Source organism: Sylvia atricapilla, chromosome Z (assembly GCF_009819655.1).
Source record: "Sylvia atricapilla isolate bSylAtr1 chromosome Z, bSylAtr1.pri, whole genome shotgun sequence".
In the NCBI taxonomy this organism is placed as follows: domain Eukaryota; kingdom Metazoa; phylum Chordata; class Aves; order Passeriformes; family Sylviidae; genus Sylvia; species Sylvia atricapilla.
Genome location: NC_089174.1, coordinates 42,009,362 through 42,023,545, shown reverse-complemented (window position 1 = coordinate 42,023,545; position 14,184 = coordinate 42,009,362). Strand labels below are relative to the sequence as shown.

General features: G+C 38.7%; 1 protein-coding gene across 2 annotated transcripts in view; it reads left to right on the top strand.

Moving 5' to 3' along the window:
* Window positions 1–10,763, top strand: part of SLC44A1 (solute carrier family 44 member 1) — a 63,727-nt gene extending 52,964 nt beyond the window's left edge. The window contains exons 11-16 of one of the 2 annotated variants that reach the window (XM_066339749.1): window positions 1,525–1,681; window positions 2,113–2,196; window positions 3,223–3,360; window positions 5,081–5,317; window positions 7,814–7,894; window positions 10,092–10,763. In XM_066339749.1, coding sequence (XP_066195846.1) covers window positions 1,525–1,681; window positions 2,113–2,196; window positions 3,223–3,360; window positions 5,081–5,317; window positions 7,814–7,894; window positions 10,092–10,115 — 721 coding nt within the window. In that variant the 3' untranslated portion in view covers window positions 10,116–10,763. Of the gene's footprint in view, window positions 1–1,524; window positions 1,682–2,112; window positions 2,197–3,222; window positions 3,361–5,080; window positions 5,318–7,813; window positions 8,963–10,091 lie in introns of those variants that run through there. The other variant, XM_066339748.1, reaches the window with a different exon arrangement.
* Window positions 10,764–14,184: the final 3,421 nt, after the last annotated feature.

Sequence of the window (14,184 nt, the reverse complement as noted above, 5' to 3'; positions counted from 1 at the left end):
CCTTGTTTCCTGTTCATATTCATTTTCTCTCCAGTCTGATGAATGGTTTTCTGGGCAGGGCTGGGCGTCTGATTGCATTTACGGGAATCGGTATTGGCATGCACACCCAGGCCGATGTAGATAAGACTTTTATCAGGTGTTGGTCACCGGATGGCTGACAATCTCATCTTTAGAGAGGACCCATCTCTTGGTGGAGACACCCTTCTTTCTGTTGCAAATGCATTGTTTCCCCTGTTCCTAGCAGAGGCTTGCAATTTCACAATTACTTTTATTTGGTGGAATTAAAATGATTCAATACCTTATATTTCTATAAAACATAAATTAATTCTCCAATACTTATAACACAGCCCAAGGTGGGAAGGGGCAAAGGGGATGCACCACCACACTACTCGTATGTGTTGCAAATCAATTTAAGCACAGAAGAACAAACAAAACTAAGTCTCCATGAATAAAACTGATCAAACCCAGAAGGTTCAAAATATACTCCAAAACTTGATTAAAATCAAATGAGGTGTTGGTTCCAAAAAAAACCCCTGTTGATACATTTTATTTAATAGTAAAAGAGGCAAAGGGAAAGAAAGAGAGAAAGAGGGAAGGAAGGAAGGAAGGAGGGAGAGGGGCAGGGGTTAGGTAGAAACATACCACTCTTCCAAGGGTCCCAGCGATACCTCATGGCTTCCCTCCATCTGGTCCTCTTAGTGGTGAGGGTCCCTTGCACCCCAAAAAGTATAGAATCCAATGGATTAATATACATTTGGGCCAGGTGGGAATGCCTAGAGAGGGCAAGTTTGACACTGTCTCTGCCAGTACTGTGGATCTGTTGCATCATGTTGCCGTGCTCTGGTGCAGGATCTGGGGGCTCCTTGTGGGGGCAACTTTTGATGGGCCCTGCTGTTGTTCACGAGGATGCCCTGTAGATGCAGCTTTCCTGGGTGACGAGGTGACTGTAGCTGGGCAGGTCTGCCTCTCAACAGAGGCTTTCTCACCACACACCCAAAACCTCTCCTTCCCACCCCCACCCACCCTTTGGTGTGAGGTCTTTTCAAGCCTGGCAGCTGATAGCCCTGGGGCTATGGTCTCCACCCTGAAAGGTGTGAGGCTTAATCCTCCTGTGAATGTATTTTTTCCCCCGAGCCCAGAATTGAGTCACTTCATCTTATCTCCACCAACTTGTAGTCCAGGGCCTCAGTCAGGAGGCTCATTCAGGGTGTGATGGTCTTCCATGCAGCTTTTGTTATAAGGTTTTGCTATTAAGGCAAAAGTCCTTTAGAAAAATGCTTAACCCATAAACTATAACATTTCAGTCTCACAGTATGACATACCTCTTCCTTATCCCAGTCTTGCATTGCAAACAAACCTGTGAGTTACACAGATTGTCAGGATAGAGTGAGCAATATATCCTGAAAGCTAGTATAAGAAAATATATTCCTTTTGCAAATTGTTTTGTTGACAGTTTGTAGCACTTCTAGATGATATCACATAAATACCGATTATTCTACTTCATTTTTTTTCTCTTTTCAATAGGGAGAAAAGAAATCTGCCATTTACTCCTATTCTGGCATCCGTTAATCGCCTTGTTTGTTACCACCTAGGAACAGTAGCAAAGGGATCTTTCATTATCACTCTAGTGAAGATACCACGAATGATTCTTATGTATATTCACACACAACTCAAAGGAAAGGTGAGAGAAATGGATTCTGTTTTCTTACCAAAACTCAAGGCCTGATATGTTTACCTGTTTATTTAGTCAGTGTGGGAGATTGGAAGTCTTGTTTTGGAATAGATCAGGGATAAGAAGAAATTCTTCACTATGAGGGTGGTGAGGCACTAAAACAGGTTGCTCAGAGAAGTTGTGGCTATTCCATCTCTGGAAGTGTTCTGGGTCATGTTGGATGAAGTTTTGAGCAACCTGGTCTAGTGAAAGGTGTCCCTGCCTTTGGTTTGGGAGTTCCTTCCACCAAACCATCCTATTGTTCAATGAATATTTACACTTTACAGGACTGTGGTACTGATACAGATTGTTTAAGTAGCAGGCTGAATATCAGCTACTGAAACACAAGGAAATAGTGTTTCCAAAAAAGCTCTTTGTTCCTATATTCTATGCTTTTTTAGGAAAATGCTTGTGCTCGCTGTATGCTTAAAGCCTGCATTTGCTGCCTTTGGTGTCTAGAAAAGTGCCTGACGTATTTAAATCAGGTAAGATTTCCATATTCAAGTTTTGTGTGAGGGCTGATATTAGTATATATATTCCTGGATGCTGACACATAAGGTATTGTAGTTTGGAACTGAGCTTGAATGACAATACTCCAGTCTAGTCTCCATTACTGAAATTACACTGCAAATCACTACACTGACCTTTGGAATATAAACAAGAAGGGAAAAATAGCCCATATTCATCTTTGTGAACATGGTTTCTCAACTTTATAGCAATGTGTTTAGTGGTTGGAGACATTCCCCCTTATGTCCACTCAGTCAAACTGAGTTTCAAAATATTTTTGCTATGAAAAGAGAATTAAGCTTTTCTGTGCCTATTAGTTAAGATTCTCACTGTGTAAAAACTGTACAAAACATCAAATTGTCATCATCATCATCTTCAAAGGAGAAAAAGAGTTGCAAAGTGCAACATGCTAACTAGTCCTTGTAAAAGACCCCTTGTAGAAGTGGGTTTAGGGCCATAAATATCACATAAATAAATATCAGATACATAAATATCTTGTGTATAGTATCTCTTTCACTGGTGAGATTTATTGATTGTGGAAATGTAGAAATGCTTGTGCCCCAGTGTAATCCTTGAAAATTGTCCTCACTAACCTTGAATGCAGTTTAGTTAAGTATTTAGAAATTATCTTGGTTGACTTGTACAACACTCAGATTCTTTTATATTTCCAGATTTTTTTAACTGTGTATTTTCTAGCTACACTACTGTTCACCTCCTCCTGCAGAGAAATTGCAAATTCTGTTTAATGAATTTTTTTGAATAAACTTGCTAATGCATAAATTATGAGCAAGAGAGGAGAAGAATAGTAATTCTTTACCTCATATAGTCTTCTGTCAGCTGGTTCATACTGCTTGATTCAACAACTCTCAAGGGAATTTTTGTTCATTAAAGTCTTATGATGAATGTGTCTTATTTGGAGGCTATGTCTTTCCCCTCACCTTCCCCACCCTTCATCTGAAGTACCTGATCGTTCTATGAATAAATCTTCAATCTCCTTTTCTCAGAATGCGTATACAGCCACAGCTATCAACAGCACCAATTTCTGCACCTCAGCAAAGGATGCCTTTGTTATCCTAGTGGAAAACGCTTTGCGAGTGGCTGCCATAAATACAGTTGGGGATTTTATGCTGTTTCTAGGAAAGGTATGTTTGCTGCATACAGCTGTTACACACCTATGTAGAGGCAATCTTTCTTTAGCAATGACTTGAACCTTAATTCAAAATGCCTTAAAAATCCTGTTTCTTAGGTGAACTTCATCGTATCTAGCTGCATCATATTAGGAAGGGACCATCCAGGATATGGAGCATAAACAGATGATCTACTTAAATTTAGGAAAAATGACTAGAGAGGAGTAGCTGAAGTTTATGATGCTTTCTGCATTATTTTTTTAGGGAGTCAAGAGAAAAGTGATTAGAAAATCTAAGGTTTTGATTCTGTGTTTAAGACATAAAATTGTTAGGAAATGAAGCTTTTCTTTTAAATTCTGTTTAGTTTTTAAATTCTGTTTAGGGCTCTTTAGGTTTATGTTGAAAATTTGACACATTATTAATCACCTTTTATGACAAAATTAGACTGGAAGTGTGCAGAAGCCTCCTCTGAGGAACTGCCAGCTTAAGCAGCTAAGTTCTACTCTGAGAATCAGAAGGATACTGGAATAATTTCTGCCATCAGTCAGTCTTTTGGGTTTCCAGCTAATGGAGATACACTGTACGGAAACATAATCCAGTGAATTATTTCTATCCATGGAAGTGCCATAATTTACTGAAACAATTAATACCAGTCAACTTAAATCACCTGTGCCTAAGTACCTGAACACTGGTTGGACTGATCTGTATTCCTTATTGCATTCCTCTGCTTCTGTTAAATCAGAATACAGAGGGCTGAACTTTGAATCCAGTAATTAAGTAAGATATGTGAAGGAATAAACATATAAGGGAGATTTATGTGCTTGGGAGAGCCTGAAATTACATAACAAAGTTTTACTGAGGAGTCTGAAAAAGTTAGGAAATACCCCCTGGAAAGATGTCTCAAATTATTAGAAAAATGTTCAGGTGACAGAGATGTTCAAATGAGCAGTCCATGTGAAAATTAGTATCAGGTAAAATAATGCTACACTATCAATGTCTCCTCTACCAGTTCAACATAGTGTTTTCATAAAAGCTGACCTATTTTATGATTGTGTTTAGTTGCAGTTCATAATAATACATAACGAAATGTTCCAAAAGTTAAGTGGCAAGACCAATTTAGTCTTTTTGGTTTTGGTAAAACCAGACTGGTACCTAGTGGAATATCTGTTAGGGCCTTACACATAGTGTAGTTCTGTTGAGACTGTTACATGAAGTGCCTCATGTGAATTTTGATCTACTTTCTCCTGTATGGAGAGGAAATAGATATTAAACAAGCTTGGAAGTTGTTTACACTAGCAAAATGAAAAACGTATCATTCTCCTAATACCTAACTTCTCCCTTCAACTCAAATAAATAGATCCAACTGCATGTTAGTTGATGCATTGTGTCTGGTTGTGGGGTTTATATCATTGACAGGATAAAGTTATTTTTTACAGGAATGTTGTATAACACTAGAATGATGACAGCAGAATATAAATGTAATTTTCTCTGAAAAATAGTCTTTGTGCTGAATGATATGTAACAATTGACTTGAACCTAATGAAAAATGAATTAAATGTCATTTATCCTCAGGGACGTGAGGAATCCAGGAGGTAAAGATCTTGTTACCTACTGCTTGTACCTCTAGTTCTAAGCCTGGCAGAACAAGAAGCATATTGCCTTAAAACAAAAGAAACCAAACAAAAAATACCAAAAGGCTTCTGCCATTAGAGTTGTCTACCATTTTCTTCTTCAGGTCCTGATTGTCTGCAGCACAGGTTTGGCTGGCATTATGTTGCTGAATTACCAACGAGATTACACCATCTGGGTGCTGCCACTCATCATTGTCTGCCTCTTTGCATTCTTGGTTGCTCACTGCTTCCTTTCCATTTATGAAATGGTTGTTGATGTCCTTTTCTTATGTTTTGCCATCGATACAAAATACAATGATGGGAGCCCTGGCAGGGAGTTCTACATGGATAAAGTTCTCATGGTAAGTTTCCCCTTACTCTCAGAGTCTAAGGATCTGGTTCCATAAAATAGGTATTTTGGCAATGGAATGAATGCACTGACTGAGTTCAATATGGGAGGTTTTTGGTTGGTTTTTCAGGGTTTTTTTGTTTGTTTGTTTTTTGGTGGGTTTTTTGTTTGTTTGTTTTTTGGGTTTTTTTTTTTTTTTTTTTTTTTTTTTTACATTGCCATCTTGTTTATGGCTTCATTAGGAAACAATGTCATCTGATAAGCATCAAATAAGTAATGATGTTTTCTTCCCATGGTATTGATTTCTGTTTGCTGTTACATGAGCAGTAATCTTGCAGAATCATACTCTTGGATATCATGTCTTGTAAATGACACAGTGCAGAATAAAAAGAAGCAAAAAAAGGGGAGAAAAGTTGGTTTTTATACTCTTCCTAAGAAGGTTCTCTCTTTGGATATGAGAGAGAAAAAATAACAGAGTATTCTACCTCATACATAGATAATGACCACATTGGAGTTTACATATAGACATCAAGCAGAATTTGACTCTATCACACATAGAAATACCAAGCTTTTTGTTTTATTCTGGAGACTACATGCTTTGTCAAGGCCTTTTGCAAGGCCAATTTATTTTGTCCATTTTTATTCCATGTTACTCTCTGTTCACTATAACTGGAAACCAAGACATAAAAAATCTGCTTCTCAAGTCCCTCACTTTGTTGTTGTGTAGGAAATTTCTTGACTGTGTTTTTAAGTGGTGGGTGTAGAATATGTCTCTGTAAAATGTACCTTCATGTGTAGGCTAGAGGAAGATTCTCATGACTTCTTAGCTTTATTATTATTATTATTATTATTATTATTATTATTATTATTATTATTATTATTATTGTGGGAAAACCATGCCAAGAATTTAGTGCTCATTTTTTGTAGACCCCTGCGGAATCTATAGTATATAATGCATAAATATATTATTTATGTACAGAGACAGCAGTCTAATAAGATGAAGGTTAAGAAGTCCAAGTGCCGAGTCCTGTATTTTGGCCACAATAACCCCCTGCAGCGTTATAGGCTGGGGATGGTGTGGCTGGCCAGTACCCATGCAGAAAGGGACCTGGGGGTGCAGGTGACAGCAGCTGAACAGGAGCCAGCAATGTGCCCTGGTGGCCAAGAAGGCCAAAGGCATCCTGGCCTGGATCAGGGATAGTGTGGCCAGCAGGAGTAGAGAGGTCATTCTTCCCCTGTACTCAGCACTGGTGAGGCCACACCTCAAGTGCTGTGTCCAGTTCTGGGCCCTCAGTTTAAGAAGGACCTTGAGATGCTTGAACACGTCCAGGGCAGAGCAATGAGGCTGGTGAGGGGCTGGGAACATGAACCCTGTGAGGAACCACTGAGGGAGCTGGGGTTGTTTAGCCTGGAGAAAAGGAGACTCAGAGGTGACCTTATCACTCTCTACATCTTCATGATGGGTGGTTGTCATTGGGGTTGGTCTCTTTCTCCAGGCAGCACACAGAACAAGAGGACACAGTCTCAGGCTGCATCAAGGGAAATATAGGTTGGATATTAGGAAGAAGTTTTTCATGGACGGAATGATTAAATATTGCAATAGTCTGCCCATGGAGATGATGGAGCCTGTATGTGTTTAAAAAGAGACTAGATGTGGCACTCGGTGCCATGATCTAGTTGAGGTGTTCAGGCTGGGTTGGACTCGATGATCTTGAAGGTCTCTTCCAACCTACACATTCTGTGATTCTGTAAATCAGCTGCTGACTAGTTGCTTTTTAACAGAGTAAGAGTAAAATGCAGCAAGTTCTCTCAGAAGAAAGCACTGACAAATTCTAAAAGCATTGTGAGTTTCTTTAGTCACCAGTCAATATCACAAAACCCCAGCAGCTAAAGTTTACTGACATTTTCTGCAGAATTCTTGCCTTTAAGAGAAAAAAACTGCTTAAAATTTTATAGCACATTTTCTAATCTTCCTGAAAAGGAGATTGTGATTTGGTAAAAAACATAAGAGGTTGAATTGAGGACAGGGAAATCAGCCAAACCTTGAAAGTAATTATCTCCAAGTACTTTTGTTTAATGGAGTTCTAACATTATGCACAGGATACAAGGCAATAAATGAGATTCTGGTTTGTCTGGGGTTTTTGTTGTTGTGGGATTTTTTGTGTTTGGTTTTGGCTTTTTTGTTTTGTTTTGTTTTTTGGAAACCCGCCTTTCATGTTCTTTCCCCATGAAGGAGAGCATTGTGTGGTAAATGTGGAAGTTGTAAGAGCACATAAGGCAAACATCTGTCTGGCTTCCAGAATTAAGTGAGGGAGACCTTTGAGGTTATTTGGAAGGCTTTTTCTGATACCATGTGGTCAAGTCTAAGCGAGAGAAGTGGGAGGTGCAAATTGCCTAGATATTTTGAGTAGTTACATCTTGAAGTTCTATCTTGAGATTTGATCTTTGGAGTCTGCTCTGTGAAAAGCTCTCTTCCGTTCTCACTTGTCCTTTCGTTACTGTTTTTCAGGAGTTTGTGGAGAATAGTAGGAAATCTATGAAAGAAGCTGGCCGAGGAGGTGGAGCTGAGGGCAGAGAGCTAAAACCAATGGTAGGTGCAGATGAGGAGGTGGCGATCCTCCAAGAGTTTCACTTTTACTTCTTCTCCCTCTTTGTCTTTACTGACTGCACTTCTTCAGGAGAAGTTTTTGTTCTCTGTATCACTCAAGATGTTCTGCTTTTTCTGTTTGTGAGCTTGCCTATCACCTGGATGGCAGAGTTTTTATCACAGCTGAGACCATCTCCTGTAAAAGTAAGATGAAAGGAACTGTGTCATATGTAACAAATGCAGTATCATTTCATTAGGATTAGTGGTGCATGCCATGTGGTATATGCAGACAGCCCCAGTTGCTGAGTAGTCTAAAAATAAGATGGCTTTGAGATTCACTGGGCTCTTCTTAGCCCTGAGATGAACAATTTTTGCTCATCTTATATTCACTGCAAAAGCCTGAAATGAAGAACCCTACTGCGTGCATCCATTCTTGCAAAGTAAGACCAGGTATTTAAAGTCCTCACCAAATTATCCTACACAGTGCCAAGGAATTGGATACAGTGATTCCTTTCAACCTGCTCAAATGACATTTCTCCCAGTTTGTTTTATTGCCAACTACTTATGTTGCTTGTCTCTTGTGTGCTCTTTCCATCTCACACTGTCAGATGCACAGACAGTGAACAATGCATCATTTATGCTTCTGCAGCCTGTTTTACTTATGGTGTGCCTGTTAGGAAGGCATTGCATGTCTGAGTAGCCTGGAATAAGAACACTATACATGGTAGAGATAACAGATAGGAGGATAAGTTTGGAAGGTGGAGAACAGAATGCATATAACGGAGAGCCAGGCTGGGCAAGGTATGATTTGTCATCGTACATTATGACTTTGTGAAATAGAATATTTTTCCATCATCACTTTCGCACAGTATTTGGGGTCTTATTCATTTGCGTACCATGGGGATAATTTTTTAACCAAATGGAATCTAAAGAAGTGTATGCTAACAGAAGAATTTCTTTTTTCAACTATGTATGTGAAGCCATAGTGCATGAGCATTTTTTGACTAAGCTGGAATGGGTTCCTGCTATAGACTGGATAGATGTGTGGCTTTGCGTGTTTTGCTATTTCATTATGGCATACCAGTTTTTAGATCTGCTTATGCCTAAATGCTGCTGTGTTTATACATATAAAAAACTAATTCTATGGTCATTAATTGTTTTCCTCTGGGAGTAATTCTAGCCGGTCAAACAGACACTAACATTGAGATTTTCAGAGTGAGCTAATTTCTATAAATGCAGATGTTCCATGAAAATGATTGAGAACTGGGTGTGCAAATTCTCTAGTCATATGCACAAGAAGTTCAGTTCAAAAATTTATGTTAAACTCTATTTCAAATTATTTGTTTTCCTTAAATGGTTTTCCACTTATGCTGTTTTCAGACCTGGCACAGACTGCTACTTACAATTTTGTACTTGACTGCCTAAAGCTTAAAAAACTTTATTCACCCTGTGCCTTGTAAAAGTGCAAACCAAGTACTTGTAAACAAAAGGTGGTCTTGTTCTTAGAGGAAATTTTTCTTAGGCTCTTTGCCTGGTACTGGCTGAAAGTCCTCATAGGATGGCTGGAGAAGGTGCTGAGCACTTGAGGCTCAGACTGGAAGTCACCTGCTGAATTACTCCCAGTTCTGCTGTTCATGTGATTGTCTTGTTTGGAACTGTTTGGGCTGTGTGATTTTCCATATTTGGGCATTCAGCTCCCTTTGATTTGAATTTGAAATACTAGGATCTCACTTCCTCATGACAGTGGGACACAGCAGTTAAGCTTCTGATGCCTCTCCCCAGAGTACTGATAGATGGCCTCAGTTATATCTAGAATAGGATCATTCGTAAGTCTATTATGTAACAGTAGTGCTCATAGTCCCAAAATTGCATGTCTGAAAATTAGAGCAATATTACTTTTTTCTCTTCTTTTACAAACAGAATCTTTACTGATTTGCTTCAGTTTCTTTGAAATGCAGATATTTCTTAGATATGACAATTATTTCTTAAAGTGAAATGCCCTAAGTACAGTTGTATTTAAGGTAGATACTAGTAGCAGAGATGAGGAAACACTTTAAGAAGTTCTGTTGTATCAGGGCACAACAAAAAGCCCCAGCTTTTCATGCTTCTTTCTTAATGGCTTCCAGTGACCCCTTTGACTCAATTTCTCCTTGTCCTTTGGCATCTGTCTAAGACTGTACTGTATGACTTTGTTTTCTAGGCCTCTGGAGCAAGTTCAACTTGAAACTAGCCAGCCATATTGGAACCCATTGACATTCCAAAACAGTATATATATACATATATACATACATACATACATATATATATATATATATATATATATAAATAAACAGCCAAAATCAGAAAAAAGGAACAGGGATTTAAAACCTTTTTTAACAATTATTTTTGTGAAACATGTACTCTTTCATACGGGTGGCTTTTACAAGCAGCTTTATCATTGTTCCATTTCTTAAATTATTTGTTGTGGTCATGGAAATGTTGATTCTTATCTGCTTGGTATTTTAAAATCTGGAGGAAGTATCATTGTAAAGATAAACTGAAATCATGACTGCGTTTAGAGACAGATTTCCCATGACACTGCTAATCTGCTGAGAGCTTTACTTGTTTGATTTCTTTTAAATTTGTGTTAAATTCAGGACAGTGACGTGTACAGAAAACCTTAAAATCAAGAAAAGTCTCAAATTTATTTTTTCAAGAGGTGGTTTCAGCAAAAATTTGTTCAGTTCAAATGTATTTGTAAGAAGTTATTTTACTTTACAGCCCGGGCAGGGCACAGTTTTGTTTACCAGTGTCAGATACCACAATAACCAACTCCTCAGGTATTTAGGTGTGTGGGAGCCCTTGCATCTCCTATTAAACAGAGCCTACAAAATGGGGACAGATAATTTTTATATGCAATTAACTTCCTGCTTACCCTACTTTTACCCTTCATGGCCATTGTCTTCTGTCCTCCCCTTGAGTTCAGTAGCCTCCTTCACACTTCAGGAGTGTTCCTTTGTAGGGTATGGATTCTCCGTACGGGCAAGTGAAATAACAGATTGTTGAAGTTCAGTCTTAGCCATACTCATGATTAATTCATGATTAGATTCAAAGATGCCAAGGATGGAAAGAGAAATTAATTGTACTGCTGTACATAAAAAAGTACTGTATGCTTCATTTCATCTAATGAGAGAGCTCTGGGAGGTAGAAGGGATCCTTCCTTGCCTGTTGTTTGATCCATATTTGTACATATTGTAGTGGGTGGCTAAAGCTGGAAAGGGCAGAAAAACATTCCTTTGGAAGTGTAGCTGCCAGGATAGTTATCTGAAGTTATTAAATAATGACAAAAGAACATGCTTTTTTATGATTATTAGATACATAAATATCTTTTCCCTCTGGAAGCTCACCAGATATGAATGCTAATATTCAATTATTCAGCATAGTGAAATGGTAAATGCTTAATTGTATTTGCAAAGAATTAATGATCTGTCTATGCTATATATTCCTTTTGTTAACATTTTTTTAAGAAAACTATTTTTGTTATTGTAAAGTTTCAGAGCAGAATTTTTAAACTTATTGCACTAAATACAAGCTGTCTACAAATAATGATGCCTCAATGGTTCAATCACTCAATTCCAGAAAATCTTATGAAAGAGTAAGAGCCTTTCTACACAAGCTTTATGATGGAATAGAGAGAGATGTCTAGTTAAAGATATGCACAACTTGTGTAATCAAGGTTTAGTAAGTAAGCAGTTAACTGTGCTTCCTTTTAGACTATCAGACTTTTAAACTGCTGCTGAAAGTTTGAAAAATCATGTAGTATCATTTAGCTAACCAGTGCTCTTATCTTTTTGGCAATAGTAAAATGTTTCACTTTTGCTTCCAGAAGTCATTTGATAACTCAGCGCCAGTATTTGTGTAGATCAGAGGGGCTTAGCAACACAAAAAGTGAATCCTAGAAACTTTTTCAAGGCTAAAAGACTTAGCAAGTACCCAGTTTCTTCCAGAGAATCTAGTTTTCCTCTTGTTTGGAAGTTATTGGAAGTGCTTAATCAAAGAAGCCTTGTATTTTGCTCATTTTGATAAAAATTTTTTGCCATGACTGGTTCCACAAGTTTGTGTTCTCCGCTCACTGGAAGTCCTGAGTGGGAACTGTTCTCTGTAATTGCAACTAGGACTGCAGTTGGTAACAAATTTTGTATTTTTGTAAGACTTGACTGTGCACCATTTTTATAGCAGTTTATCCTGTCTTAAAAATAAATTTGTTTATTTACATGGTGTTTAAAAGATACAGGCAACACTTTTCTATGGGTAGTTGTAATGTTAAAGTGAGAAATCTATATCATTACAAAGTTCTTAATAAAAACATGTGCACATTCTTGAGTATATATCCAGCATGCAGAGCTTTTCAGTCCTGCCAAAAAGGCATTCCATCCACACACAGGCTTTTCAGTGGCCCTTTACAGTTTTCCAATGTCCTTGGAAGTTCACTTGCAACCAAACAACAAGCTGCCCTCTTCCAGCTCTGTCTTGTGCACAGAGATAAGCAGAAGATAGAATTCTGAGAGGACAACTTTTCAAGACAAATTTAGACTGCTTACCTTTCCTAGTGGGGATAGTGGAGTAGGAGGACATTTTGGCATGTAAATCCCGTACATAAATTTTGGAAGTAGGGGTGCTGGGGTCTGTCAGCTGTGATGGATTAAATACTTTCTTTGACTGTTGGTTATTAAAACCAGTGTATGGTCTGCTTGGTGGGAAGCAGTCTAGACTAAGTAGAGAGTGATGCTGCACTGAGAATAACAATGCAGGAGGAGCAGATGAGACAGCTAAAACAGAGAAATCATCTCCTCAGAAAGTCCATTGAAATGAGCAGCACTCAAAGACTGGAGATTTAGGCTGGACAATTTGAATTTAGAAACAATCATTGGGATTACTGCTTTCCAGCATTTGGTTTCTGCATAATAGCCTCTGACCAGCTAGATTTCAAACAGAAAAAAGGCATACCATTCCTTAAATTGTTAAATTCTTTTCCACATTATTTATTCTGTTTGGAAGTTGAACAGTACCACCATGTCATCTTTACTGCTTCTTCCAGCCGTGCAGAATATTTGGGGAGGGATTTTTTGGGTGGTTTGTTTTGTTTTGTGGTCTTTTGTTTTGGTTTTTGATTGTTTGTTTGTTTTGTTTTGGGGGTTTGGGGGTTTGTTTGTTTGTTTTTGGTGGTTTGTGGGGTTTTTATGGTGGATTTTTTTGTGTTTGTGGGGTTTTTTGTTGTTTTGTTTTGTTTTTGTTTTGGGTCTCATTTCATACTGCTCTCTGAGTAAAAGAGTGGTAAGTGGCAGAGTGGCAGCTCCCCCTTGTCCCTTCATCTAACCACATTCCCTTTTGCCTTCCCGAGGCAATGATTCAGGATATCACCTAGACTGAGAGGGAGACTAAGTGCCAAGCTGAATTTCTGAGATAGGATTTTCTTTTTTCTTTTCTTTTTTTTTTTTTTGGTTTGTTTTTTTGGAGGGGGTCTGGTATTACTCCATCACTGTGGTTAGAAGTGCAACCAATCACTTCTAGAGTTTCACTGCTGCTCCACAGCTAGACTTAACACATAGGATGGCCAGTTTAAAATTGTATCTTCAGCTTTATGGTAACTCCCAGCTGCCAGAACCAGGACAGGCTTCTAAATGTGGCCTTAGATTGGCATAATAAATGAAAGACTTTCTGTATTGGGAAAGTGTGTCCTAGAAGGGAAAACTAACAGTGGAAGATGCAGTTAAATGTTGCTTGGGTTGACCATGGCTGTCACATACTCTGCTACTCTGTTGCTTGCTTAGTCCCTGCAGCAGGATGGGAGAGAGCAGCAAAAGGACAAAAACATTGATATGAGTGCAGTTCATAAAGCAAATAAGGGAGAAAAAATGCAAAGGTAGTCATCTACCAGCAGACCAATGCCCATCCAATCTCCAAGCAGCAGCTGCTTCCGAACCACACCCACCCACCCTGCTGAGTGTTACATCATATGGTGTGGAATATTTCTTCAGTCTGTTCAGGTCAGCTGCCCTGGCTGTGTACCCTTTCATGCTTTTGCCCAACCCCAGACAACTGCAGGAGTCCTAGAGTGGAAAATACAAAAGGCCTTGACCCTGTGCAAGCACTGCTCAGCAGCAGGTAAAGCTTTGTGTTAGCAACACTGTTTGCAGATCTAAAACACAGCACCCTGCAGGTTACTGAAAAGAAAATTAACTCCATACAGCCTAACCCAGTACACAGGTCCACTTACCCAATAATTAATCCAAGACATCAAGACTTACTCCCTG